This window comes from Sus scrofa, chromosome 10, assembly GCF_054392235.1.
Source record: "Sus scrofa isolate SSC_HxYL_T2T_F1_AM1 chromosome 10, Sscrofa_HxYL_maternal_Yorkshire_Landrace_v2.0, whole genome shotgun sequence".
NCBI lineage: Eukaryota > Metazoa > Chordata > Mammalia > Artiodactyla > Suidae > Sus > Sus scrofa.
Genome location: NC_139392.1, coordinates 18,134,215 through 18,160,193, shown reverse-complemented (window position 1 = coordinate 18,160,193; position 25,979 = coordinate 18,134,215). Strand labels below are relative to the sequence as shown.

General features: G+C 42.5%; 1 protein-coding gene across 9 annotated transcripts in view; it reads left to right on the top strand.

The window, feature by feature from the left end:
* PLD5 (phospholipase D family member 5) overlaps positions 1-25,979 on the top strand; it is a 302,902-nt gene that overhangs the window by 221,245 nt on the left and 55,678 nt on the right. For all 9 annotated transcript variants that reach the window (XM_084979298.1, XM_021064454.2, XM_084979299.1 and 6 more), the window contains one exon: positions 8,825-8,952. In XM_084979298.1, coding sequence (XP_084835424.1) covers positions 8,825-8,952 — 128 coding nt within the window. The remainder of the gene's footprint in view (positions 1-8,824; positions 8,953-25,979) is intronic.

Genomic DNA, 25,979 nt, shown 5'->3' with positions numbered 1-25,979 from the left:
AGCATATATACGGGTCTTGTTTTTTTTTCAATTCAGCAACTCTCTGTCTTTTGATTGAAGAATTTAGGCCATTCCCATTTAAAAATAACTCTTGATAGCTCTACGCTTGTTGCCATATTGTTAATTGTCCTCAGGTTGTTTTTGTAGTTTTCTTCTGTTCCTTCCTTCTTCTCTTGCTTTTTTCCCTTGTGGTTTGATGCCTTTCTTTAGTGTGGTATTTGGATTCCTTTCTCTTTATTTTTGTGTATCTATTATATTTTTGGTTTGTGGTTACCATGTTCAAATATAACAACATACATGCATACATGTATATAGTTATATGTATATAGTCGTATGTATATATGGTCACTTAACCTTGATTGTATTCTATAAGCTCTGCATTTCACATGATTTTTCATGTCATAGTTTACGTTTTTTTCGTTGTTGTTTCCTTCATTCATTATTGTAATTATAGTTGATTTTACCACTTTTGTGTTTTTAATCCTCAAACTAACTTTCTAAGTAGTTAACTATATTTGCCTTTACCCGTGAGATTTTTTTTCGTGTGTTTTCTTCTTTCTAGATATGGCCTTTTCTTTGTCATTTAAAGAGGTCCCTTTAACATTTGTTGTAAGGCCAGTGTACTGGTGATAAGCTCCTTTAGCGTGTGCTTGCCTTGGAAACATTTATCTCTCCTTCCATTTTGAATGGTACCCTTGCCAAGTAGAGTAGTCATAGTTCTAAGTTTTTCCCTTTTACCATTTTGAGTATATCACGCCACTGCCTTCTGGCCTGCAAAGTCTTTGCTGAAAAATCTGCCGAGAGCCTTAGGGAGGTTCCCTTGTACATGATAAATTGTTGTTTGGTTTTTTTTTTTTTCTAACTGCTTTTAAGAGTCTCTTTTAAATTTTTCTTTAGGAAGATGGCTTTTTCTCAGTCGGAGCCTCTGATTGAGGTATTAGCTCCCAACATAGATCTTTATGCATCAACTTTTCAATGACCATTTCCATTCCTTGACCTACATTCTGTGTCGTAAATAAGTTACTGAATTTGAACTCCAAGATTACTCTTTCAGTTTTCAGGCTTCCTCCTTCCAGTGAGCACTGACACTGAAGGAAAAGCCTTCAGGAGCGCTCTTTCTCCAACTCCCTGTCTTGGTACATATGTAAATAGCTGTGTGGCCCCAAGAAGGAGAAGTAAGAGAGAGGATGTAAAACCACGTGCTGCAGCCACAAACCCCTCCGACCTTATCATCTTTTATTACAACCGATGAGCTCTTTTTAGATCATGTTGCTTCTCTGTTTAGTGTTGGATTCTTCCTTTTCACACATAATTGAAGATGTATAATGTAAGCAATTTTTTTCATGGCAATTTTTAAATTTTTTACCATTTTCTTTGAAGTGTAGTTGATGTACAGTGTTGTGGTAGTTGCAAGTGTACAGCAAAGTGATTCGATATATATGCTCGTTTTCAGATTCTTTTCCATTGTAGATAATTACAGGATATTGAATATGGATATAGTGTCCTATGCTATACAGTAGATCCCTTTGTATATCTATTTTAAAAGTAGTGTGTATATATAGATCCCAAACTCCTAATTTATCTTCCCCCATCTGCTTTGGTAACCATGGTTGTTTTCTATGTCTGTGAGTCCATTTCTGTTTTGTAAATAAGTTCATTTGTATCATTTTTAAATTATAGCCCACATATAAATGATGTCATATGACAATTGTCTTTCTCTGTCTGACTTACTTCACTTAGTATGATCATCTCTAGGACCATCCATGTTTCTGCACATGGCATTAGTTCAGTGTTTTTCATGGCTGAGTAATATTCCGTTATATGTGTACCACATCTTCTTTATCTATTCATCTGTTGATGTACATTTAGTTGCCTCCACATCTTGTCTATTGTACATAATACTGCTGTGAATATCAGGGTGGAAGCATCTTTTCAAATTAGAGTTTTATTCAGATATATGCCCAGGAGTAGAATTGCAGGATCATAATTTTTAGTGCTTTAAGGAATGTCCGTACTGTTCTCCATAGTTGCTGCACCAATTTACATTCCCACCAACAGTGTAGATGGGTTCCCTTTACTCTACGCCCTCTCTGGCATTTATTATGGGCACATGTTATTTTTAAATATAATTTTTGTTTTTAAGCCTAATGGTTCCTTAAATCAACATGCCTATAGATAACTGTTGAACTACGAGGCAGTAGTCAAAGCATGGCATTTCCCTAGATGCAAAATATTCTAATTGTAATAAAAAAAAAAAGTGTGAGGGACAAGACAAGTCGTAGAAACTACCCTGTGAGACCAAATTTGTAGACTAAAAGCAAAGTATTCAAGACAACCAGTGACAAGTTCCACACCATCGTTTTGACAATATTTGAATAGATGTTAAAACTAAAATTGAAATGCACCTTTAAGAGTCACGTTTTCCACAACTGGAACATGTAATCGATTGTCTAAAAATTTTTCCGAATATCACTCAGTGCATGATATGAAAACAGAGATGTATCATGACTGGGGATTTTCACCCTTCAATGTTCCCTTTAACCTTCAGGCCAGTGGATTCCAGACTGTCGCTAATTAAGTGGAATAAACTGTACCGGTTTTATCAAAGCTACCAAGAACAGGTTATGACCTTTTTCATTGTTCACACACATTAATATATTCAGAAAAAGAAGTGCTTGATTGATAAAATAGATTCCTGCTGCAGACTTTGCGGTCAGGGAACATTTATAAGCCTTTCCAGGAATCTCTAATCACTGATACTATTGCATTTGTGTTCGATTTACCCTTAAGCCTCATTAATTATCTGTATTCAAAAGATTGTGATAAGCTCATTTTTATAATGCTCTTGGGGATACATTAACAGTGATAAAATATTTAAAGATAAGACAGTGGTCAACACCAAATTCTGGATTATGGCTGTATCAGAGCAAAGGGTGAGGATATAGGATCAAGCATGTAAAGCCACAGACAACCTTAATGCGGGACATCTCCCCTTCGGAACAGTCTTTGTTGTAGGAGACTAACGGATGTATTGCAGGATGTTTAGCCACATCCCTGAAGTCTACCCGCTGGATTCTGATGGCATTCCTCCCACCAATTGTGACAACCAAAAGTGTCTCGTTATTACTGCATGTCCCATAAGGCAAGGGGGACGGATTCGTTGCTGACTGGGAAGCACTGCTTTAGCCAGATTGGTGAGGTTTTAGTTTTTATTTTTATTTTTAAAAGAGGAGAGTCTTTGGCAGCTCTTCTCCTCAGACCAAGTCCACTTCTGCCCTTGAGTTCCTCTGCATCTTCAGAATATATTATTATTTAAGCTCGGTTCAGAGGGAGTATGCTTCTTTACTAACGTAATCTTACAATATAAATCTGAGAAGGTTTTACTTTCTTTTGTGCACACATAGGTCCTGCAACCTTTATGTGTATATTTTATATTTATTGCCTAAAAGGGCCGAACCCGTGGCACCCGGAGATTCCCGAGCTAGGGGTCAAATCAGAGCTGTAGCTACCAGCCACAGCCACGGCAACATGCGATCCAAGCCTCATCAGCAACCTACACCACAGCTCAGGCAACACCAGATTCTTAACCCACCGAGTGAGGCCATAGATGGAACCCAGGTCCTTATGGATACTAGTCAGGTTCGTTAACCACTCAGCCATGATGGAAACTCCTATATGTATATTTTTAAAATTTGACTAAAAATATTTGGTTCTGGGCTCAAGAGTCATGCAATTTTTAGCAAAGAGCCAGTTGCACAAATTTCATGATCAAATGTTTTAAATTTTGAAGATTTAAAATAAACATCCTGTCAAAATGCTCATCCAAATGACACAAAAGGAAACATGTTAGCACATTGTGGTTAAAAGTGAAAAATAAAGTTCCATAGTCCCCTTATGATCATGAGAAAAAAAACAAACAACTCTACCTCCGAGTTTATTTCCAGAAAGTCACCTGTTGAAAGTATATTACTAAAGCTTTAGTAAATGTTGTGATATGTCACTTATACATTCAAAAGAATATATGTAACTTCTAAGTAAATTATGAAGCGTGATATGCAGATGCATTGCAGGCGAGTGAGAGAGACACTGAGGTCCACTCTGCACTGTCATCCCCAGGGAGGTGCTCTGAAATCTGACTAAGGCAAACATCGGGGTCCCCAAAAAGGAATCATGCCATTTGTAGGTAAGGTTATTATTAATTCCACTAAACAGGAGATGGGACAGATCGATAATATGAAGTTCAATGCTGGGAAGTATTTCTGCAGGAGGGCTCATCACATTTTTAAATATCTGTACATACAGTTCAACTGGATTCTCCCAGTTAGCGACATTAAGTCCCAATTCATGTGGCATGATGCTTTTTCTTTAAATAGTTCTTTGATTAACAAAAACTTTCTAGTTAATATTTTCATTATCTCTATTGACTTTCAATGAAGTATTTTCTTTCTTTCTTTCTTTTTTTTTTTTTTTTTTTTTGTCTTTTCTAGTGCTGTTCCCACAGCATATGGAGGTTCCCAGGCTAGGGGTCTAATCGGAGCTGTAGCCACTGGCCTACACCAGAGCCACAGTAATGCGGGATCCAAACTGCGTCTGTAACCTACACCACAGCTCATGGCAATGCCAGATCCTTAACCCACTGAGTAAGGCCAGGGATCAAACCCACAACCTCATGGTTCCTAGTCGGATTCATTAACCACTGAGTCACGACGGGAACTCCATCAATGAAGTATTTTCTTCATTGAAATGATGCATGCACAGGAGTTCCCGTCGTGACTCAGTGGCTAACGAACCAAACTAGGAGCCATGAGGATCCTGGTTCAATCCCTGGCCTTGCTCAGTGGGTTATGCACAAAGTAAAGTACAGTATTATCTGGTTAATGCCATAAGAATAACTTAGTAAAGAAATAGAACCTCTCTCAGGAGTTCCCGTCGTGGCTCAGTGGTTAATGAATCCGACTAGGAACCATGAGGTTTCGGGTTTAATCCCTGGCCTTGCTCAGTGGGTTAAGGATCCGGCGTTGCCATGAGCTGTGGTGTAGGTTGCAGACGAGGCTCAGATCTGGTGTTGCTGTGGCTCCGATTCGACCCCTAGCCTGGGAACCTCCATGTGCTGCAGGAGCGGCCCAAGAAATGGCAAAAAGACCAAAAAAAAAAAAGAAAGAAAGAAATAGAACCTCTCTGAAACCACATACGTTCTCTATTAAATTCCAGTGGTGTATCTCTTTTAAAGCTCAAAGACGTTGTAATGAGTAGTTTGGGATTTCCTCAAAAAGGGAGTAAAACCTGGGGATTATCCCCATTTTGTCTTTAATTAGTGCAACCATTTAGGAATTCACCACCACCACCACCACCACATCAGCACATCTGTAGCTTTTTTAAAGATGTAATCAAACTTCTTAGATATTTTGAAAGTAATTTATAAAGCAATTATGGAAAACAAGTACTTCCTCAACTTATCCTGTTTGCATGTAAAAACGTTCTTCATTACTAATAACTTCCATTAATTGTCAGCTGAATGAGATAGGGCTGCAAACAGGAGAATCTTTAGAGATTCAGGTCTACCTACAACTTTGCACAGCCACTGGCCAGTGGTCCTCGTGTGTCACTGTCGCTGTGATGTGCATCTCTTACTTGGCAACCTGGGGCCTCCGCACAGGGGATCACTGGCTGCAGAAAGACTAACAATATTTTCCTCCATTACGGTACCATATATGGGAATTCCTGTTGTGGCTCAGCAGAAATGAACCCAACTACTATCCATGACGTTTCGGGTTCGATCCCTGGCCTTATTCGGTGGGTTAAGGATCCAGCGTTGCCATGAGCTGTGATGTAGGTTGCAGACGTGGCTCAGATCTGGCATTGCTGTGGCTGTGGTGTAGGCCGACAGCTACAGCTCCAATTCAGCCCCTAGCCTGGGAACCTCTCTATATGTCACAGGTGCAGCCGTCAAAAGCCAAAAAAAGAAAAAGTAACAGTAGACACTCTGGCTGCAGGGTTACACAAGGTTTATAGTCCCTGAAATCACAGTCTTTAGGCTAAACTGCCAAGTAAATTAACATCGTACTCTTAGATGTCCCCAGTGGGACCTTCAGATAGGCTCAGTGTCCCCTCAGGTGGGTCAGTAGGTTGGGACTCAGGACCTGAGCAAGAATAGATGGGGAAGCTGAGAGCTGATAAATAGTCCAGTACAAAGCCATGGGTTAGGTTTCACGCACAATGTCTCAGTCCAGGGAACGGGAGCCAGACAATGTTACCGAAGGCTAGAGTTGTTTCCAGGCAGAATGAGAAGGCAAATGAAGGCCTGGCAGAGGCACATGTGGAAAGTGAAATCTGAAACAAATCCAAGGTCACGTTCATTCTCTTCCTCCAGAGATGAGAAGATGCTTCCTTTAGTGCAGGTCAGTCTAGTGCTAATGAAGGGCATAGCCGGTTAAAGTGGCCAGGATCTCTGTTATGGATTGAGTCGTGTCCACTGCAGAAGACCTACCCCCCCCCCCGCCCCCGCCAGTGTCTCAGAATATGACCTCATTCAGAGATAGGACTGTTGCAGATATAATGAGGGAAGATGAAGCCATACTGCAGTGGCGTGGGCCCTTAATCCAGCATAGTTAGTGTCCTTGTTAGAAGAGGAGAAACCAGAGACACTCAGGGAGAAGATGCCATGTGACAACAGAGGTGAGGAGTTTGGAGTGGTCTGTAAGCAAAGGAATGTGGAGGATTGGTGACCTCGACCAGAAGCTAGGAAGAAGCAAGAAAGGTTTCAGAGGGGGCACAGTCCTGCTGACACCTTAATTTTGGACTTCTAATGGCCAGAACTAAGAGAGACTGAGTTTCTGTTGTTTTATGGCACTCAACACGTGGTACTTTTCTGTACGGCAGCCCTCAGGATCTAATGCATGCTCTCAAGAGAAGCACTACTCTTCATCCACTTAGGAGTGCTGGCACCTGTCTCTGGGGGTGCCACACCCTTCATGCAGATTTGGGTCTCTCCATGATTGCCACGGGAACTGCCCCCCTTGGACATTCAGATTCTGCCGTGCCCAGCTGTTCCTCCTCTGGATGTTACTATTCCAGGATGACTGGAGGCTGCGGAACATGTGCCCTCGCTTTTGAGGGTCATGAACTTGCTGCACCCACAGAGGAAGTCTCTCTGGATGCTTTCCTCCTCACACATCCTCTCCCGGTCCCCTGGCCCCTCTTTTCACCCTCCTGCCACAGGAGCCCAGATGCATCCTTCACATTTTCCCAGGAATTACAAGTAAAGCTGATAGTGTAAATCACTCTTCCTTTCTGTATCCTGGGGTGTAGGCTTCAGCATAGGATATCGTGTTTTTCTCTCGTAATAAAGATTCTGACAATGAAACGGGCCACCCAAGGACATTTTCTGTATTAATATTGAATATCTGAAAACAAAATAGTTTAGTTCATTAAAGATATGCATCTAGGTCTGTTCTTGTAAAGAAATGGACCTTTAGGAGTTCCCATTGTGGCACAGGGGAAACTAGGAACCATGAGGTTGCAGGTTCAATCCCTGCCCTTGCTCAGTGGGTTAAGGATCTGGCATTGCCGTGAGCTGTGGTGTGGGTCGCAGACGCAGCTCAGATCCCGAGTTGCTGTGGCTGTGGTGTAGGCTGACGGCTACAGTTCTGATTCGACCCCTAGCCTGGGAACCTCCATATGCCGCAGGTGCAGCCCTAAAAAAAAAAAAAAAGAAAGAAAAATATAGACCTTTACAGAAAATTCATTTAAGTGGTTTTAGAATCAGTGTTCTTTTTATGAAGCACAGTCCTGAGGCAGCAATACCTCTAACAGCTTGACAGCGTATTATGACACATTCTGCAAAGAATGATTGGTTAAATTCAGATCTTAAAATGCCTTTTTTTAGGTCTTAACAAAAGTCGGAGTGACATAGTGAGCCTTCATTTGTGTAAGGCTTAAATAACCCCATTGCTTAAATTAAGAGCTATCAGAGGGGGAGTTCCCTGGAGGCTCAGTGGGTGAAGGATCTAGCATCGTCACTGCAGTGGCTCGGGTTGCTGCTATGGTGCAGTTTCAGTCCAAAAAAATTAATGAATTTTTAAAAAATAGAACTCTCAGATCGAGAAAGGCTAGGAAGAGACTGCATCCAAATTAAATAGTGAAATGGGAAAACAAAAAAGTTAAGGCAAGTGAAAGGGTAAAAGGTGAAACTAACATGGAGAAGATCTAAGAATGCCAGTTCTTATAAAGGACAAGAATTTACTGTGTAGCGTAGGAAACTATATTCCCTATCTTGCAATAACCTAGAATGGAAAAGAATCTGATATGTATATATATCAATACATATATATATATATCTGAATCACTTTGCTGTACACCTGAAACTAACACAATATTGTCAGTCAGCTATACTTCAATTTAAAAAAACAGTCAGTTCCTTGTTTTAAAGAGCATATTACTAAGCAAGACTGATCTTTTTATTGATTGCAAATATGTATGAAAATTATTTGAAATGTGAAAAAGAGCACGAGAGCACGGCACACCTGTCTCACCATCTGGTTGATGATAAATCAAGGAGGGGGGATTTGACTCACCTCTGACTTGAGCAGCCATGGTCTTGTCACCACGTGGAGCTATAGCTAGGGAAAAGCATACTCTTCTTTTCCCTTTGTGTTCTTCATTCGGGGGACAAAGTAACAACATATTTACTAAACCGATGTAAATACTTGGCTTCCCCAAGTGCCACCAGTGATTGATGCAAACCACGGTGTCGCTGCGGGTCGGTGACTGATTGCACGTTGGGGCCTTGACGCAGAGGCTGACCGGGGTTTCCTTGAACTCCTAGGAGCCGAGGTGACCTACATGAACATGACCGCCTACAACAAGGGCCGGCTGCAGTCCTCCTTCTGGATCGTGGACAAACAGCACGTTTACATCGGCAGTGCTGGTTTGGACTGGCAATCCCTGGGACAGGTAATCTTCCCGGTACATAAACTCCGAGTTCCGTCTGCATCATAACTACCGCCTCCATACAGCCCTCTGTCCCCTCTGCTGTGGTGAAGGGACGTCACACCTTCAGCATTTATTATGTGTAACTGACGAGTTTTAGGAGGTTCACCTTTTAAAGTGAAATGATAAACCTTTCCTTATTAGCAGAAGCATCTTCCCCAAAAGACTGCCATGGCTTCGGTGCTTTTGTAATTCAGATGCTACTCCCGATTCTTTAGAGCATCCTGATGCGTGATTTATATGACATAAAGCTACATTTTCAGGATGAGATCACGTAACCCCGTGGGGTACAGGAAAACATAGAAATTCAGTCTAGGATCGTTTATCATAGAATAAGAATTCGTGTTAATAAACCTTAAGATGAAAGGGTTATCATCTTTCTCTTTGCAAATAGTTAACTTCAAATATCTTGAAAATACGGTTGAACAGTCTTGTCATGTTCGTGTATTTATTTGTGCCGGAGGTGGTCCATAGAGGATTACAAATCGCCTTCTTCCTATTGGCCTCACAGTGGCAGGAAGTTCTCCATCATTGGATGGGTGAGAACACGGACCCGTCAACACAGGGCCCGTACACACTACGTTTTAGCAGAACTCTTTTAATACTGAAATCACTGAAATAACAGTGAACTATACTGCGCTTCTTTTTTATTCCTATGGGGAAAAAAAAAACCATTGATGTGCAAACAAAGACCCAAGGGCCATTGCTTGAAAGACAACGTCACATGGGCTGGTAACGTTGTGTTTGTACTTTTAGCTTCGGGCATGTGACTATCCGCCTCCCAATTCCCACTTTTCCTTCTTAAACAGCCACCTTTCTCGCACACACACATCTGAGTTTCCTCTTTTAATGAGATGAAAGTGCTTGGTTCTAAAAGAAATGGGCAAAGGAAGTAGTAAAAATGCAGTTATGTCCCTCTGCATGGAATAGTGAGGAGCCAAACAGCAGCTTGTCTAAGGCGGTCTCCTAGTTTTGTGTGTAAAGGGGAGTCAGAGTAGCCCGGTCTTGAAGGTCAAGTACTTGGTGTCTCTGACAAGACAGCACAAGAGGGGACACAGAAAGAAATCCCAGGATTCATTTTGGGAGGAAGACACTGCAAGATTGTGACCAAACATCGTTTATTTCATATTTGCTCAGGAAATTAAGTGCTACCTACTGATACAGAACTAATTCTGAACAGGGGTTCCTGTCGTAGCTCAGCCGTTAACCTACTTGACTAGCATCCAAGAGGATGCGGATTTGATCCTTGGCCTTGCTCAGTGGGTTAAGGATCTGATGTTGCCGTGAGCAGTGGTGTAGGTGGCAGAGCAGGGTATAAGTATTAAAAAGTAAATTAAAAAGAATTTCTCGGAGTTCCCGTCGTGGCGCAGGGGAAACGAATTCGACTAGGAACCATGAGGTTGTGGGTTCGATCCCTGGCCTCGCTCAGTGGGTTAAGGATCCGGTGTTGCCGTGAGCAGTGGTGTAGGTGGCAGATGTGGCTCAGATCCTGAGCTGCTCTGGCTGTGGTGTAGGCCAGCGGCTATAGCTCTGACAATGACCCCTAGCCTGGGAAGCTCCATATGCCACGGGTACAGTGCTAAAAACACAACAAGACCAAAAAGAATGATTCTGGGAGTTCCCTTCATGGCGCAGTGGTTAACGAATCTGACTAGGAACCATGAGGTTACAGGTTCGATCCCTGGCCTTTCTCTGGGTTAAGGATCCAGCATTGCTGTGGCTGTGGCATAGGCTGGCGCCTACAGCTCCGATTAGACCCCTAGCCTGGGAACCTCCATATGCCGTGGAAAGAGGCCCTTTCGAAAAGGCAAAAAGACAAAAAAAAAAAAGATTCTGAACAAAATAATATTATCAACAATTATAGGGGCAACAATAACTAGCTTATATTGAATGCCAGGTGCTTTTCTAAACCATGTAAACCTCAAAATGATCCTATGAGGTAAATACCATCATTGCATCCATTTTAAAGAAAAGCTGACTTGAACCCAGAATGGAATTTCAATATTGAACCTTTTAAGCCAGTTTCTTCTAGTATTAATTCTGATATGAAAAATATGAATTTTGATTCTATATTTCATGTCCAATGACCCCTCAAACCCACGTATTAAAAAATGTGATTATAGCAACATTGACTTAGCTCAGAAACAAGAAGTAAGGCAATCGTTTAGTATAAAGCCTCATTAATTAAGAGTATTTAAAGAAAAATAGTCTAATTTATGGAAAGCTCTGAGTTCACTTTTTTATTGTGCTTAAAATTACTAACCAATAAACGTCTGGATCCCCTATGTTAAATAGATAAAATTGGTTCTTAATAATATGAATTATATGTAAATTTTGCTAAGTGGTTTTTAACATGAGCATCATTTGTTGTTTGGAGTTTTTTGGGGTTTTTTTTTGTTTTGTTTTGTTTTTTTGAGAAAATGTGCTCCCCAAGCACCAAGCATTCCTTTGATTTTAACTGATAGGATCTAAAGTTCTGTGAATTCCAGTTGAGGTGAGGTTTGAATAACTGAGGTTTAATGACATTTTTCTCCAAATTTGGGGGAAGGTTATCTTCCTTTTCTTTATCTCCTTCTACGCCTTCCCTTAGGCAGGCAGACCTACATACATTCAAGCATGGGTTGCTCTGCTTGAGGGTTCTTCCTTTGTCTTTGTGTTTCATTGTTGTTTGTTTTGTAGGAAAGTAGATTGACCTTTTCAATGATTGTTCTTAATCTTTGTCGCCATTTGGATATTATTTCCTTTTGAAATGGATCTTCTCTGTAAAGTGTGAAAATTTCCGCTCTTTCAATGTGATAAATGCAGAGCAAAGATAAGGCGGAAGCTGTTTCCTATTATTCATATGGAGAATGATCTATCTTAGGATTTTTCCTTGTTTACACACTCCTAAGAGGTAGCTGGTTACCCTTCAGTGATAGACAAGACCAAGGAAGAAGTGAGCCAAGTTCCCAGGTCTGGTTCTCTGTTTCCTGACTAACCAAGGCTCCTTTCGTAAGGACCAGTCAGCTTCTCGAGCTCCATTTAATGTCATTCTCAGCAGGACCTAGAGAATCCCATCCTCCCTGCTATGGCCATTGCAGGGCGCAAGGCCCTCCAGGGCTGTCTACAAGAGATGTCCCTGTGACTTTGTCCCATGCTGGCTTGTTCTCGGCTCCTAAATCCAAGCAATCTGGTTCCAAACCCTTCACTCTTACTTCATGGCTAATAATTTTTTTTAATTAATTGCATTTATGGAAAATCATTTTCTTTCATGATTTAGCTGTGATACTAAACTATAAATGTCCTCTCTCACTCTTTTTTCTCTTTAAGAAAAGCTAACTACACTGTTCATCTAGACACCCTTTATTCATTCGCGGCTTTCTGATTGCAAACCCACGATGGCCACAGAATGACACCTACTGTGGCGCAGTACTTGAGTTTCGCAAACTCACTTTACCTCTGGGTTGAATTTCAAAGACTGGGAAGTCAGTGTGTGTGTATTTGTGTGTGTGTGTGTGCACTTCTGTTACCACGCCTCCTGCAGTGGTTCCGGATATGTGTGCACACACACACGTGTACGTGCCACACACGCTTCTATAACCTTGTCTCCTGCAGTGGTTCCAGCTGCTCCCCTAGAATTCAAGGCCAGGGGGAGTCCTGTGGGAGGGAAGAGAACGCCACCACAGGCTTTGCCACGTAGGGGGTCTTGATTTGCAAATCTTGGGAGCTTCTAAAAACACCGTGGAGGAAGCCAAATACACAGCATTCACAAAGCTGTGAACCAGTGTGTGAAGCAGAAAGAAGAGGGCACAGCAGTCCACGAACCACAGGGTTCTGGAGGCGCGATGCTGAAGTAGAAGCTGGAAAGGAGAACATGAACATTATGCTTTTAGAAAAAGTTACTTTTATAATTTTTCAAACATACCTCTTAAATGAACTACTAGCTTAGAACTGGAGGCAGGAGTCAATGATTCATTGAATGGTTCACAAGAATTTGGCATCTCTGGAGAGGGGAAATATTTAATTCATGTTTGTACTATAATTAGAACAAACAAGAATAGGCCTGTTTAAACTCTGGTAGTGTGTATTTTCATCTTAGTCCACCTTGATTCTGAAAAGTCCTAAAAGGTATTAAAACAGGCCAGGGAGTTCCTGTTGTGGCTCAGCAGGTTAAGAACCCAGTGTTGTCTCCCTGAGGATGTGGGCTGGATCCCTGGCTTCACTCAGTGGCTTAAGGATCCAGCGTTGCCCCAAGCTGCAGTATAGGTCACAGATGTGGCTTGGATCTGGCATTGCTGTGGCTGTGATGTAGGTCAAAGCTGCAGCTCTCGATTCGACTCCTAGCCTGAGAAATTCTATATGCCCAAGGTGCAGCCATAAAGAAAACAAAACAAAAAATCAGGCCAGCTCTCAGGGCAGGGAGCACAGGAGCACTGAGGTGAGTGCTAGTGCTGGTGCTGGAAGGAGGCAGCAGCCTGGGGTGGAGGGCACAGCTTGGCTGCCCGGCGTGCCTTCTGCTGCAGCCTGGCAGGGAGGGGGCGCTGACCAGCCCAGGATCTGTGTGGCATCTAGAATCACCGAAGCTTTTCCTCTGGAACTAGAAATTACCTCGAAGAATAATGTCTAGTGTTTTTCCAAGGTGTGTTGTATGAAATGCCATTGTGAGATAGGGAAAAGAACCTGAGAAAAGGACTCTATACTCCCTACAACTGAGCAACTATGGGTTTAATTTAAATACGTTTCTCTATGATGGGTCTCCTCAGAGCTAATAATAGGCTAACGTGCTTTCTGAATCTCTAAGAGGATGGAAAGTGCAGCATTTACTAAAACTGCTGGGGAGGTCTCATCGTGGCTCAGTGGTAACGAACCCAACTAGTATCCATGAGGATGTGGGTTCAATCCCTGGCCTCAATGAGTGCCATGAGCTGTGGTGTAGGTTGCAGACACGGCTCAGATCCCGAATTGCTGTGGCTGTGGTGTAGGCCGGCAGCTGTAGCTCTGATTCGACCCCTGGCCTGGGAACCTCCATATGCCGCAGGTGTGGCTATAAAAAGACCAAACAAACCAACAAAAAAGCTATTTAGCTATGAACTACTTTCCAGTTAATTTTATGGATCAAATAGCTCTTGAATCTTACCTATTTCCACAAATGTGGGTCTAAACCAGAAATCCCCTTTCGCAGATGAGAACCCTGAGGCGCAGGAGGGTGGGAGAGTTGGGGCAGGTGTGTGCCAGTCACTTACTCATGACTCCCCATCCCTTTACATTAGGTCTTAGGACTCTCACACAAATACTCTTTTGACCACAATGTACTACCTTAAAAATATGTTATTCTTTGAGTTTCTCTTGTGGCTCAGTGGGTTAAGAGCCCAACATAGTGTCTGTGCGGGTTCAATCCCTGGCCCCTCACTCGGTGGGTTAAGGATGCGGCGTTGCCATGAGCTGTGGTGTAGGTCACACATGTGGCTCGGATCCCCCATTGCTGTGGCTGTGGTGTAGGCTGGCGGCTGCAGCTAATTCAACCCCTAGCCTGGCTTCCATATGCTGCAGATGCAGCCCTAGAAAGGAAAAAATACATATCATTCCAAAGCTGATGATTGTAGGGTCAATCTCCTTAGCAACAAAATAATTTGACAGTTGCCAAGCCAAGGCTTGGTTTTCTATGGTAAAGATAATCAACAGATAGTTATTGCACGTTTACTAGATTCAGAGAATTGGGCTAATCATGAAAAAAGGTTTGGAAAAAAAAGGGTATTGACACAGAAATAGAAAGTTTACAGTCCAGTTTGAAAAAAGATTTAAGCGTTCTTTAAAATGAGTATTTGCCAGGTGGGACCAGCAACATAATTTGTGGGACCAAACAAGGCCTCTTGTTCAAGAATTTTAAGGAGTTCCCGTCGTGGAGCAGTGATTAACGAATCCGACTAGGAACCATGAGGTTGTGGGTTCGATCCCTGCCCTTGCTCAGTGGGTTAAGGATCTGGCATTGCCGTGAGCTGTGGGGTAGGTCGCAGACACAGCTTGGATCCCACATTGCTGCGGTTCTGGCGTAAACCGGCGGCTACAGCTCCGATTCGACCCCTAGCCTGGGAACCTCCATATGCCACAGGAGTGGCCCTAGAAAAGACAAAAAAAAAAAAAAAAAAAAAGAACTTCAAGATGGTGACAGCAGAGCATTCAACCAAGTAAGAAGTTCTCCTAAGTCATGTCCTTCTGAATGTGGAGCTCTTTGCACCTCCACAGGTCAAATGCCACAAATCCTGGTGCTAAAATGAGTCCATCAGCAGTAAGATGCTAGGGGTCTTGGGAAGAGGACAGTCTCTGCAGACTAAACAGTGAGAAGATGGAGCTTGAGCTAAGTCTTAAGTGATGTGAGTGAGCCAAAGAGAGAACGGCATTCTAAGGGCCTGAGCAAGGACAGCGAGTCATGAAAGAGCTTAGTGTGTTAGAAGATTCCTGAGCGATCTTGCGGGACCAGAGTGTTTGATGGGAAAGCCTTGGAACATAAGGCTGGAAAAGACAAGGATAAGCTTGGGAGGGACCGCAGGTGCCCGACGTAGGCTGCGGATTCGGTCCTGCAGGAGATGGGCGAAACAGAGCATCTGCAGTGGAGCCAGGACCTAATGACACCGGAACAAATCTAGAGACAGTGCACAAGTGGAGGGATGAGAAAGCAGGGAGATGGAGAGCCTTATGGCCGAGATGAAATAGGGAGGCGACAGCACTGAATTATGATGGTGCGAAGGTTAATACATGTCAATTTAGCGAGGCCGTGGTGCCCATTTGTTTCGTCAACAGCCGTCCAGATGTGGCGTGAAGGTGTTTTTTAGATGCGATTAACATGTAAAGAAGTAAACTCGAGTAAACAGATTATCCTTCCTTCTGTGGGAAAGCCTCCTGCAATCCTTTGACAGCCTTAAGAGCAAAGACTGAGGTTTTCAGAAGGAAGAATCTGGTCTCAAGACTGCAAGAGAGAAATCCTACTTGAGTTGCCAGCCTGCGCTACCGATTTCAGACTTGCCAGTCCCCACAATCGTGGGAGCCAATTCGTTAATATAAACGAAGCTCGCTCATGCTCTCTCTCCATATATGTAACATATGGATATGTATGTATCTCCTATTGGTCCTGTTTCTTTGGAGAACTCTGATGAATACAGGTGATTGCTGCGAGAACTAGAAGGAATTGCAACAGAGAAGACTTGGTAAAGCTGTGTCACAGGGACTGATGGGTTATAAGGAATGAGCCAGAGGGAACAGTGAGTATTGTCCCAGTGGGACAGTGGGGAGAAGGACCATACTGTCAACAGAAATGGGCACTATCAGGAGGAAGAGGCCATTCTGATGTCCAGTGGGCAGGTGGAGAAACAGGAAAGAAAACGGCCAGTATTGATGCTTTTGATCTAATAGCTTGAGCACCTAATAGTGATGTTTCTTGACTGACCCTAAAGTTACTGTTTTCATCATAACTTCTCTTTCTTTGTTTTGTTTTTGTTTTTGTTTTTGTTTTTGTTTTTGTCTTTGTCTTTTTGTCTTTTCAGGGCCGCACCTGCAGCATACGGAGGTTCCCAGGCTAAGGGTCGAATTGGAGCTGTAGCTGCTGGCCACAGCCACAGCCGTGTGGGATCCAAGCTGCATCTGCGACCTACACCACAGCTCACAGCAACACCGGATCCATAACCCACTGAACAAGGCCAGGGATCCAACCCTCGTCCTCATGGATCCTAGTCGGGTTCATTAACCACTGAACCACGACGGGAACTCCCATCTCTTTCTGATAATAACCATCTGGTAGGATGTTGACAAGCACTGCAGTCCTTCTGCTTTGCCAAGCCGGTCCCTCCTTTCAAGTCTCCTTGTGGTTTGATGTTAAAGCCTGACATTAATGATGAGGAAGGTGCTGAGGGTTAAAGTGTCTCGATTCCCTCTTCTTGTCCTTTTGCTTTCAATGAAAAGAACAAAGCAGTGAGGTAGAAATTTGAAGACGGAGCGGGTGTGCCAGTGAGCAGGAGAAGGTCCCTGCATTATAGCACATTCTGTCACCCCCGCTCAGTGCTAGCGCTGAGGTGACATTGTTCAGACAGAATGTATGCATTTCTAAAGACACATTCAGCTCCTAGGGAGGTGGGCATTGGTAATGCAGGCACATGCATATCCAAACCAAAATGAAAACAAACTAAAGCAAAAAGCATCAGTAGCAAAAGCAATAGAGAAAAATTAGGGAGTTCCCGTCGTAGCACAGTGGAAACGAATCTGACTGGGATCCATGAGGACGCAGGTTCGATCCCTGGCCTCCCTCAGTGGGTTAAGATCCGGCATTGTTGTGAGCTGTGGTGTAGGTCGCAGACGGGACTTGGATCCCATGTTGCTGTGGCTGTGGTGTAGGCTGGTGGCTACAGCTCCGATTCCACCCCTAGCCTGGGAACAACCTCCGTATGTGGGCACGGCCCTAAAAAGATGAAAAAAAAATAGAGAAAAATTAATATTCCTTAGGCAACATGTAATAAAGGAAAACAAAAGATTCATTCCTGCAGTATTGATTTAGAAGATTACCTGGGCTGCTCAGAAAGGTCATTTTTGTTTGCATATGAATTCTAAAGTAAATGACAGGCTAGAAGCCCACATTTCATCTAAAAGAAATGTATTAGCTGACTCATTTTCAATAACAAAGCCAGGCGTATTTTCTACAATTTTCAAAGTCACAATTTGGCAGAAATACTGTTCAAAAGAGCAAATCCTCTTTCCTGGTCTCCCCTGAGACACATTCTCCCAAAGCCAGTTTATTGTCTATTATAAAATAGTCTCAATTTGCGCAATTAAGTGAAAAGGTAAGAACATTGTTTTTCCCTCTCCTGTGGACCATTCCCAAGATGAAATTCAGCCAGTAGGTCATTCTCAAATGAAGTTTATTTCCAAATTTCTCCCTCATATGTCCCTCCAATGCCTGCTTCCTCTGTCTGGCCTAAGTGACATGATAACCCCAGGTGTCCGTGATGGCTCCTTAGGTGACATCTCCAGAGCTCTATCCTGGGCATTTTTTTTTTCTAGATATAATCCATTTGGTTCATCTTCAAATACGATGCTCAGGTCTCTCTGTCTCTCTGTTGCCCCTCTCTTTTCATGTGAAGCCAAAATGAGAAGGCAGGCATCTGCAAGCCAGGAATAGAGTCTCATCAGAACCCAAACATGCTGGCCCCCAGATCTCAATCTCCCAGCCCCAAGAACTGCAGCGAGCTTGGGAACTCTACAATGTATAGAATGTTGCCCTTTATTCCCAAGGATCTTGCAGTCTGTTCAGAAAGAAGGGAGATAAGTCAATACCACCATTTACTTGTCTAAGACAAGAGGAGAGATGGATGAGCTGCCCTGTCTCCACCAAAGGATGCCAAAGAGATACGGGCATCCCTGATGTAGGTCTTGGCATTAGCTCCGGATTGGCTTCAGAGTTTCTTTAAATAACACTGATGAAGGTTGTACGGTCTGTGAAAATGCCCATCTCCGTTCTTGACTAGCTTTCTTTTGCAGAGGTTCTGGAGGCATTTTGAATTCAGTTTTGATCTGTAGGCTTGTTCAATTGCACACAAAAAAGCTGGGGGTGGGGGGGTTGTTCATTTTATTTTCGTCACACACATTCTGACTTTTTCCAAGTTACCGCCATCCTCAGACCTCAGGAGGTACAGTAAGATTGAGTGACAGTCAAATCCCTAAAACAGACCTCTTCAAAAAATAAAAATCCATTTTTACAGTTAAAAAAAAAAGTAAAATACAATGCTCAAAATGCAATGATCTTTCAAAAATAGCCCTCTGTGCAGATTTTGGCTTGAAGTCATGTGGGCACTATACTTTTGAAAATAGAAGCTAACTTGGATTTCATATTTTGCCAGCTTCATTCTTTTGTCATTTGTTACTAAAAGCATTGCTTGGCAATATAGGGTAGTAGCTGGAGTCAGATCCAACTGATTAAGTAGAAATTTTTTTTTTTTTTTAATTTTTTACGGCTGTGCCTGAGGCTTATGAAAGCTCCCAGGCTAGGGGTCAAATTGGAGCTGCAGGTGCCAGCGTACACCACAGCCACAGCAACACCAGATCCAAGCCACATCCGCAACCTACACTGCAGCTTGCAGCAATGCTGAATCCTTAACCCACTGAGTGAGGCCAGGGATCGAACCCACGTCCTCATGGATACTCGTTGGGTTCTTAATCTACTGAGCCATAACAGGAACTCCGGATAAAACTGAAATTGAACTTTTTTCTATCCTTTATAATTACATAACCGTTGCCAAGTTTTTTTCACTTTCCCAAGCTGCAATCTCTTTATCTCCACAACTGACTAATAATACCAACCGCACACAATTGTTAGGGATCAAATGGGATCACACACAGCCTCTCCCTGGACTTGCAGCCCTGTTTGTTGCTCAGTACGTTGTAACCAGTAGAGCTGATGACAAGGAAACTTTTTTCCTTCTTTGATAAGTTATTTAGATCAGTAGATCAAGGGAATGGTACATGTGCTAGCATTTATTTATTTATTTATTTATTTGTCTTTTTAGGGTTGCACCCTCGGCATTTGGAGGTTCCCAGGCTAGGGGTCTAATCAGAGCTATAGCTGCCAGCCTACACCACTGTCGCAACAATGCCAGATCCAAGCTGCATCTTCAACCTACACCACAGCTCACGGCAACGCCGGATCCTTAACCCACTGAGCGAGGCCAGGGATTAAACCCAAAACCTTATGGTTCCTAGTCGGATTCGTTTCTGCTGCACCACAACGGGAACTCCCATAGAAATGCTAACATTTGTTTGTCGTCTTTGGCAGAGATTTTGTAAATCTCCCTAACACGTGGCCTGGTTAACAGTACAGCATCGTGAGCCGTGGCCCTCAAGGGGTGTGGGCCAGGGGCCGAGTGCTTCTGTGGACAGGGCTCTAATGTCTTCGCCATCGAGCTTCATTCTACATCCTGTGCTGTTCAAGGGTATCATCCATATTCATACCTAGAAGACAGAGTTATACTCAAATTTGTAAGTAGCACAAATCTGGGAGACAGAGCTAAAGTCTTAGCTTTCAGAAATACGACTAAAAGAGATTTCAACGAGTTAATTAGAACGGTACTAACAAGAGGACAGTGAGCAGGATGTGGAGAAAAAGGAAGACCACTCAAATGAGAATAAGCAAGCAAGGTCGCCAGCCACCACCACGTGCCTGCGACAGGCACTCAAAAATAGAGAGTGGGAAAGGTTTATGGTGGAAAAAGGGGAACAGGCTGACGGGAGGGTATTGGCGTGAGAAAGTTGTAGGAAAGTTAACTAGAAATGGGGTATCCTATGTAATGGGTTAGGGGTACGTTTTCAGCTTTCTCTGCTTTGGTTCTAAATTGGAAGTGGGCAGAATGAGAGGAAGTGGTAGGTAGTGCCCAGTAGAGGGCCGATTGCTGTAGACAAAATATCTGCCTCCCATAAGAATTCACGTAGCTGAACACTCCCTGACCCACAGACACAGAAAACAAACTTAAGGTTACCAAAGGGGAAAGGTGGAGGGAGGGATAAATTAGGAAGTTGGGATTAACATATACCTACTACTATACGTGAAATTTCACAAAAAAAGGACATATTATATAGCACATAGTTACTATATGCAATATTTTATAATTACCTATAAGATAAAAGAAAGAAATCTGAAAAAAGTGTACATATATGTATGTATGTATGTGTGTGTGTGTATATATATATATATATATATATATATATCTGAAATACTGTGCTGTATATATGAAGCTAACATGACATTGTAAATCAACTATACTTCAATTAAGAAATATATTTTTAACTTGATGACATGAACAAAAAACTATTACAGGGGAGTTCCCTTCATGGCTCAGTGGCAATGAACCCAACTAGTATCCATGAGGACGCAGGTTCTATCCCTGGCCTTGCTCAGTGGGTTAAGGATCCGGCACTGCCGTGAGCTGTGGTGTAGGTCACAGACGCAGCTCAGATCTGGCGTTGCTGTGCTTGTGGTGTAGGCCAACAGCTACAGCTCCAATTCGACCCCTAGCCTGGGAACTTCCCTATGCCATGGGTGCAGCCCTAAAGAAAATACAAATTAAAAAAATACAATTAAATAAAATTTAAAAACTACTGCACATAAAATAGAAAAGCAACAGGATTTACTGCATGACACAGGGAACCATTTTCAGTATCTTACAATAACCTGAAGGAGAAAATAATCTGAAAAAAAAATATATATATATAACTGAATAAATCTAACTGAAACACTTTGCTATAGATCAATATCCATGAGGAGGCAGGTTCGATCCCCAGCCTTGCTCAGTGGGTTAAGGACCGGGTGTTGCTGCAAGCTGCAATGTAGGTCACAGATGTGGATCAGATCTGGCTTCGTGGTGGCTGTGGCACAGCTGCAATTTGACCCCTAAGGCACAGCCTTAAAAAGAGAGTATGAATGAATGAATGAATAAATAAATAAATATGAATTTGACTTGTTTCCTTTTTACATGTTTCTGTGCATAACAGAAAATTTTAAGTCATCCATAGGGCTCATATTAGTGGCCTATGGTGTATTTCTTCTATTGGACAGTGCTGCTATAGTGATTCAAATTGCCCGGAGCTGAGAGTTAGTCGATGACTCTGCGGACTAACCCTGCAGTTGTTTTGATGAACTGACTGCTCTCTCGATAGTTGAAGCACATTGCTTGTGTCCTGAACAGGATGCAGTGGGTGGACAATTATTTTCCCTTTTCCTGAAGGGAAGGTCAGGGTCATCCTGAAGGCCAGGACCTCTGTAGCTGGCTGGGAGGTATGGAGGCTGCCTGATTCCGAATGGTTCATAAATCCTGGAAGTTTAGAATTCTTGTGTTGTTTTCAATGATCAGTGTCTGCTCCTCCCCTGTGGTCAGCCCTCGCTTGTCTGGACTGTCAGTCTTCTTTCTGACATGTGACTCCTCACTGGCCATGGCTTGGAAATTAATTAGACCTATGGTGAGTCTAAGAATAAACAGATTTTGAATACGACTCAGTGAGATACCCCAGTAAATAAAAGACTGCAGCTTTGGGGAGTTTGGGCTGTGCACAGTCTCTGCATCTTTTGTGGTTCTTGGTTGTATTTCAGGGAGAGAAGGCCCTCAGCCACTCGTTTCTAGATCTGTGGGACATCATTCTCACTGTGGGATGCCTGGACCACTGGATAAGGCACAGGCCAAAGAGTGCAGCATAAGCCGGAAACTGGGGCTTCACTCCTAACTGTGGCACTAACTGAAGCAATAATTCTAGGACATTCTTCAGTTTCCTGATCTGTCACCTGAAGCTTCTGAACCCTGTCTCATAGGGCTGCTGTGAGGATTAAGTAAGTCAGTATTCATGGAGGATGTCTAAAGCGCTTACTCGAAACTATGAACCCATTAGCATTTCTGTATATTGTGGGGGTGTATCTTAATCTTGCTTTATTATGAAGCATGATTTCTCTCACAGACGTCTGAGAAAAAATTCAGACCTATCCTTTCTAGAACAAACACATCCAGCACCACAGCCCAAGTCAGAAGCAGAAAAGTATTTTTAGGCAGTTCTTCGGGTCCAAATATGGCACCTCCGACTCTAACTAAAACAACATAAAAGCAATTTAGTAGTTTGTGGGGGTGGGTTTAAAAGGCCATGTTACAGCGGTACAAGGCAGTGGAGCTAATTTTCTACACACAGTGTGCTAAGAGAATTCGGTTTCGGAAAAGGTTTTTTTAAAATATGACAGGTAAATTTTGGTGCATTCAACAGTAAAGAACTGAAGTGACAGCTAATTATAATACTGCTTGAGCTGTAAACTTGAAGTACGCGGAATGATTTATGAGTAGTATTCTAGCAAGTCATTCTATCAGGATAATATGTTCCAATTTTTCCAATTAAAATACAAAAGCCATGAAGTAAGAAAAAATGGTGCAATAAAATTCACCTAAGTGAATCTTTGTTAATGTATTTCTTAAAATCAATGAATTTCTTAGGTCAGACTGAGCCCCTGAAAGAAATGCAATGAAACCTATTTAATAAACTTTTTTTGAAGGAAACAAAAATCTGTTATGTAACAGCTTTGCCAGTTAGCTTACTTCAGTATTAAAAACAAAATAAAATGAAACTTCATGGTTAAAAATTGGTATTGTTGTGCCTATAAAATTTATTTTCATAATGAATAGCATATTCTCAACAATCATGAAGACAGTGTGAGAAATGTTACTAAGTTGGTGTGGACCAACTTTGGGTGGAAGTCACTGCTCTGTTGCCATATCCAATATACGCACTGAGTGTGTTTGGCCAGGCTTTTGATGTGAATCATTTCTCTTGTAACTTTCAATTTTTGATTCCAGTTCTCATACGATATGGCTTTAAGGTTTACGTGGTTAGTAAACACACTCTAGTTTGTTAATTCATGCATTAGAGAGTTTTAAGCATCTTATAGGTCAATGCTGGATTGTCAATTGCTCCTTTTATGTCTGTTAATATTTGCTTTTTACACTGAGGTGCTTTTGTATTAGGTGCATATATATTTACAATTGTGTCCTCTTTTTGGATTGAACCCTTGATCATTAATTATGTAGTGTCTGTCTTTGTCTCTTGTAACACTCTTTAAAGTCTATGCTGTGATGTAAGTATTACTGTACTACCTTTCTTTTTATTTCCATCATGGAATACCTTTTTCCATCCTCTCTCTTTCAGTCTGTATGTGTCTCTAGACTTGAAGTGGGTCTCTTGTAGATAGCATCTATACAGGTCTTGTTTTTGTATCCATTCAGCCAGTCTGTGTCTTTTGGTTGGAACATTTAATCTGTTTACATTTAAGGTAATTAACAGCATTTAATCTGTTTACATTTAAGGCAATTATCTGTTCTTTTTTTTCTTTCCTCTTTTGTTCTCTTCTCATATGATTTGATGACTGTCTTTAGTGTTGTGTTTGGATTGCTTTTTTTTTCCTTTTTTTTTTTTTTTTTTTTTTTTTTTATTTTCCCACTGTACAGCAAGGGGATCAAGTTATCCTTACATGTATACATTATATTTTTCCCCCACCCTTTGTTCTGTTGCTTTTTCTTTTTAATGTGCGTATCTATTATAGATTTTTGGTTTGTGCTTACCCTGAGATATAGCAGGAGATACACAGACACACACACAGACACACACACGATTGTTTTAACTTGCTGATCTCTTAATTTCAAATGTATTGTAATAGCCTGATTTGTACTCTCCTCTTATCATACTTACTGGCTTTGCGATCATATTTGTGTGTAAATTATGTCCTGCCTTTACTGTATGTTTGCCTTTACTAGTGAGATTTCCCATTTTATAATTTCTTACGACTTCTCACTCTGTACATCCATTCCATTCCTGGGTTCTTGGGTCATCATGACTTGGAACTCTTTCTCTGGTAGATTGCCTGTCTCCAGTTCACTTTGTTGTTCTACTGGGGTTTTATCTTCTTAATCTGGGACATATTCCTTTGCCATCTCATTTTGTTTAAATTGCTATTTCTATGTGTGTAGTGGGTTAGCTATGGTTCTCATTCTTGGAGAAGTGGCCCTATGTAGGGATGTCCCAGAGGTGCATTCTTCTCTTGTCAACTAAGGGCCAGGGACCAGCTGGTGCTGTGGTAGCTTCTGACCTGTGTTTTCAGACTCGGTTTGCAGGCCACAGGATCATACTTTTCTTGCTTCTCATATCTGCCTCCTAGTAGGTGAGGCTGGTCTAGAAACTTGTGCAGGCTCCTGGTGGGAGGGCCTGGTGCCTGCCTACTGGTGGGTGGAGCTGGGTCTTGTCCCTCTAGTGGGCAAGGCCATATCAAGGGGCATACCTAGAGGTCACTGCGGGCATAGGCAGCCTCTCTGCTGGCGGGTGGGGCAGTGTTCCCCGTTGGTTGTTTGGCCTGAGCCATCCCAGCACTACAGCCTACAGCTGTTGGCTGGGGCCAGGTCCTGTTGCTAAAAACCTAAACAAAATATCTGCCTCCCATAAGAATTCATGTAGGTGAACACGCCCCAATTTCTCCATCACCAAGTTTTGTGAGTCCAGAGAAAGCCACAGCCACCTCGCTTACCCAGGACACCCTCCAAGACCAGCAGTCAGGCCTGGTCCAGGCTCCTATGAAATCACTGACTTTTCCCTGGGTCCTGGTGCAAGTGAGATCTTATGTGCACCCTCCAGGAATGGAGTCTCTGTTTCCTCTAATCCTCTGGAGCTTATGGATTCAAGTCCTGCTGGCCTTCAAAGCCAGATTCTCTGGGGGCTCCTTCTCCCAATGCTGGACCCTCAGGCTGAGGAGTCTGACATGGGGCTCAGAGCGCTCACTCCTGTGGGGGAACCTCTGAGATATGATTATTCTCCAACTTGTCGGTCACCCACCCACGTGGTATGGGATTTGATTATACTGAGAATGTGCCTCTCCTTCCATATGGTTTCTTCTTTATATCATTGGATGTAGAATATCTTTGGCGGGGGGTAGGTCCCAGTATTTTTTTTTATCGATGGCTGCTCTGCAGTTAGTTGTGACTTTGTTGTGCTCATGAGAGGTGAGCTCAGGGTCCTTCTACTCTACCATCTGTGTGTGTCTTTGGTATATTCAATAGAAAACTTTTTAAAATGGGCTATTTTACCTTTTTGGTAGCAAGACTTCAAAATCTTATGGGGCATCACACACATGCATATCTCGGTTCAGACTGGTCACCCTTCAAATGCTCAGTAACCTCATGTGACTGATGGCATCTTGTTTGCACAGGTCTAGAGCATTCTCTGCTGTCTCTTTGATTAGGAAGCAGAGTATATTTTTCCCAGGTTAACACACCAGCCTGAAGAGCTAAGGGTTCTACTCTGAAAGGCTAGTTTTATATCTGGCGACAAACCAACTTCACTTGGAAGGACGGGTCCTTGTGGACTTAGAACCTTTGCAGAAGTCAGGTTGCCTATGGAACTGCATGAGTTTGGATACTTTGAAAACTACAAAAGCCCTTCAGACCATTCAGCACATAGCACTG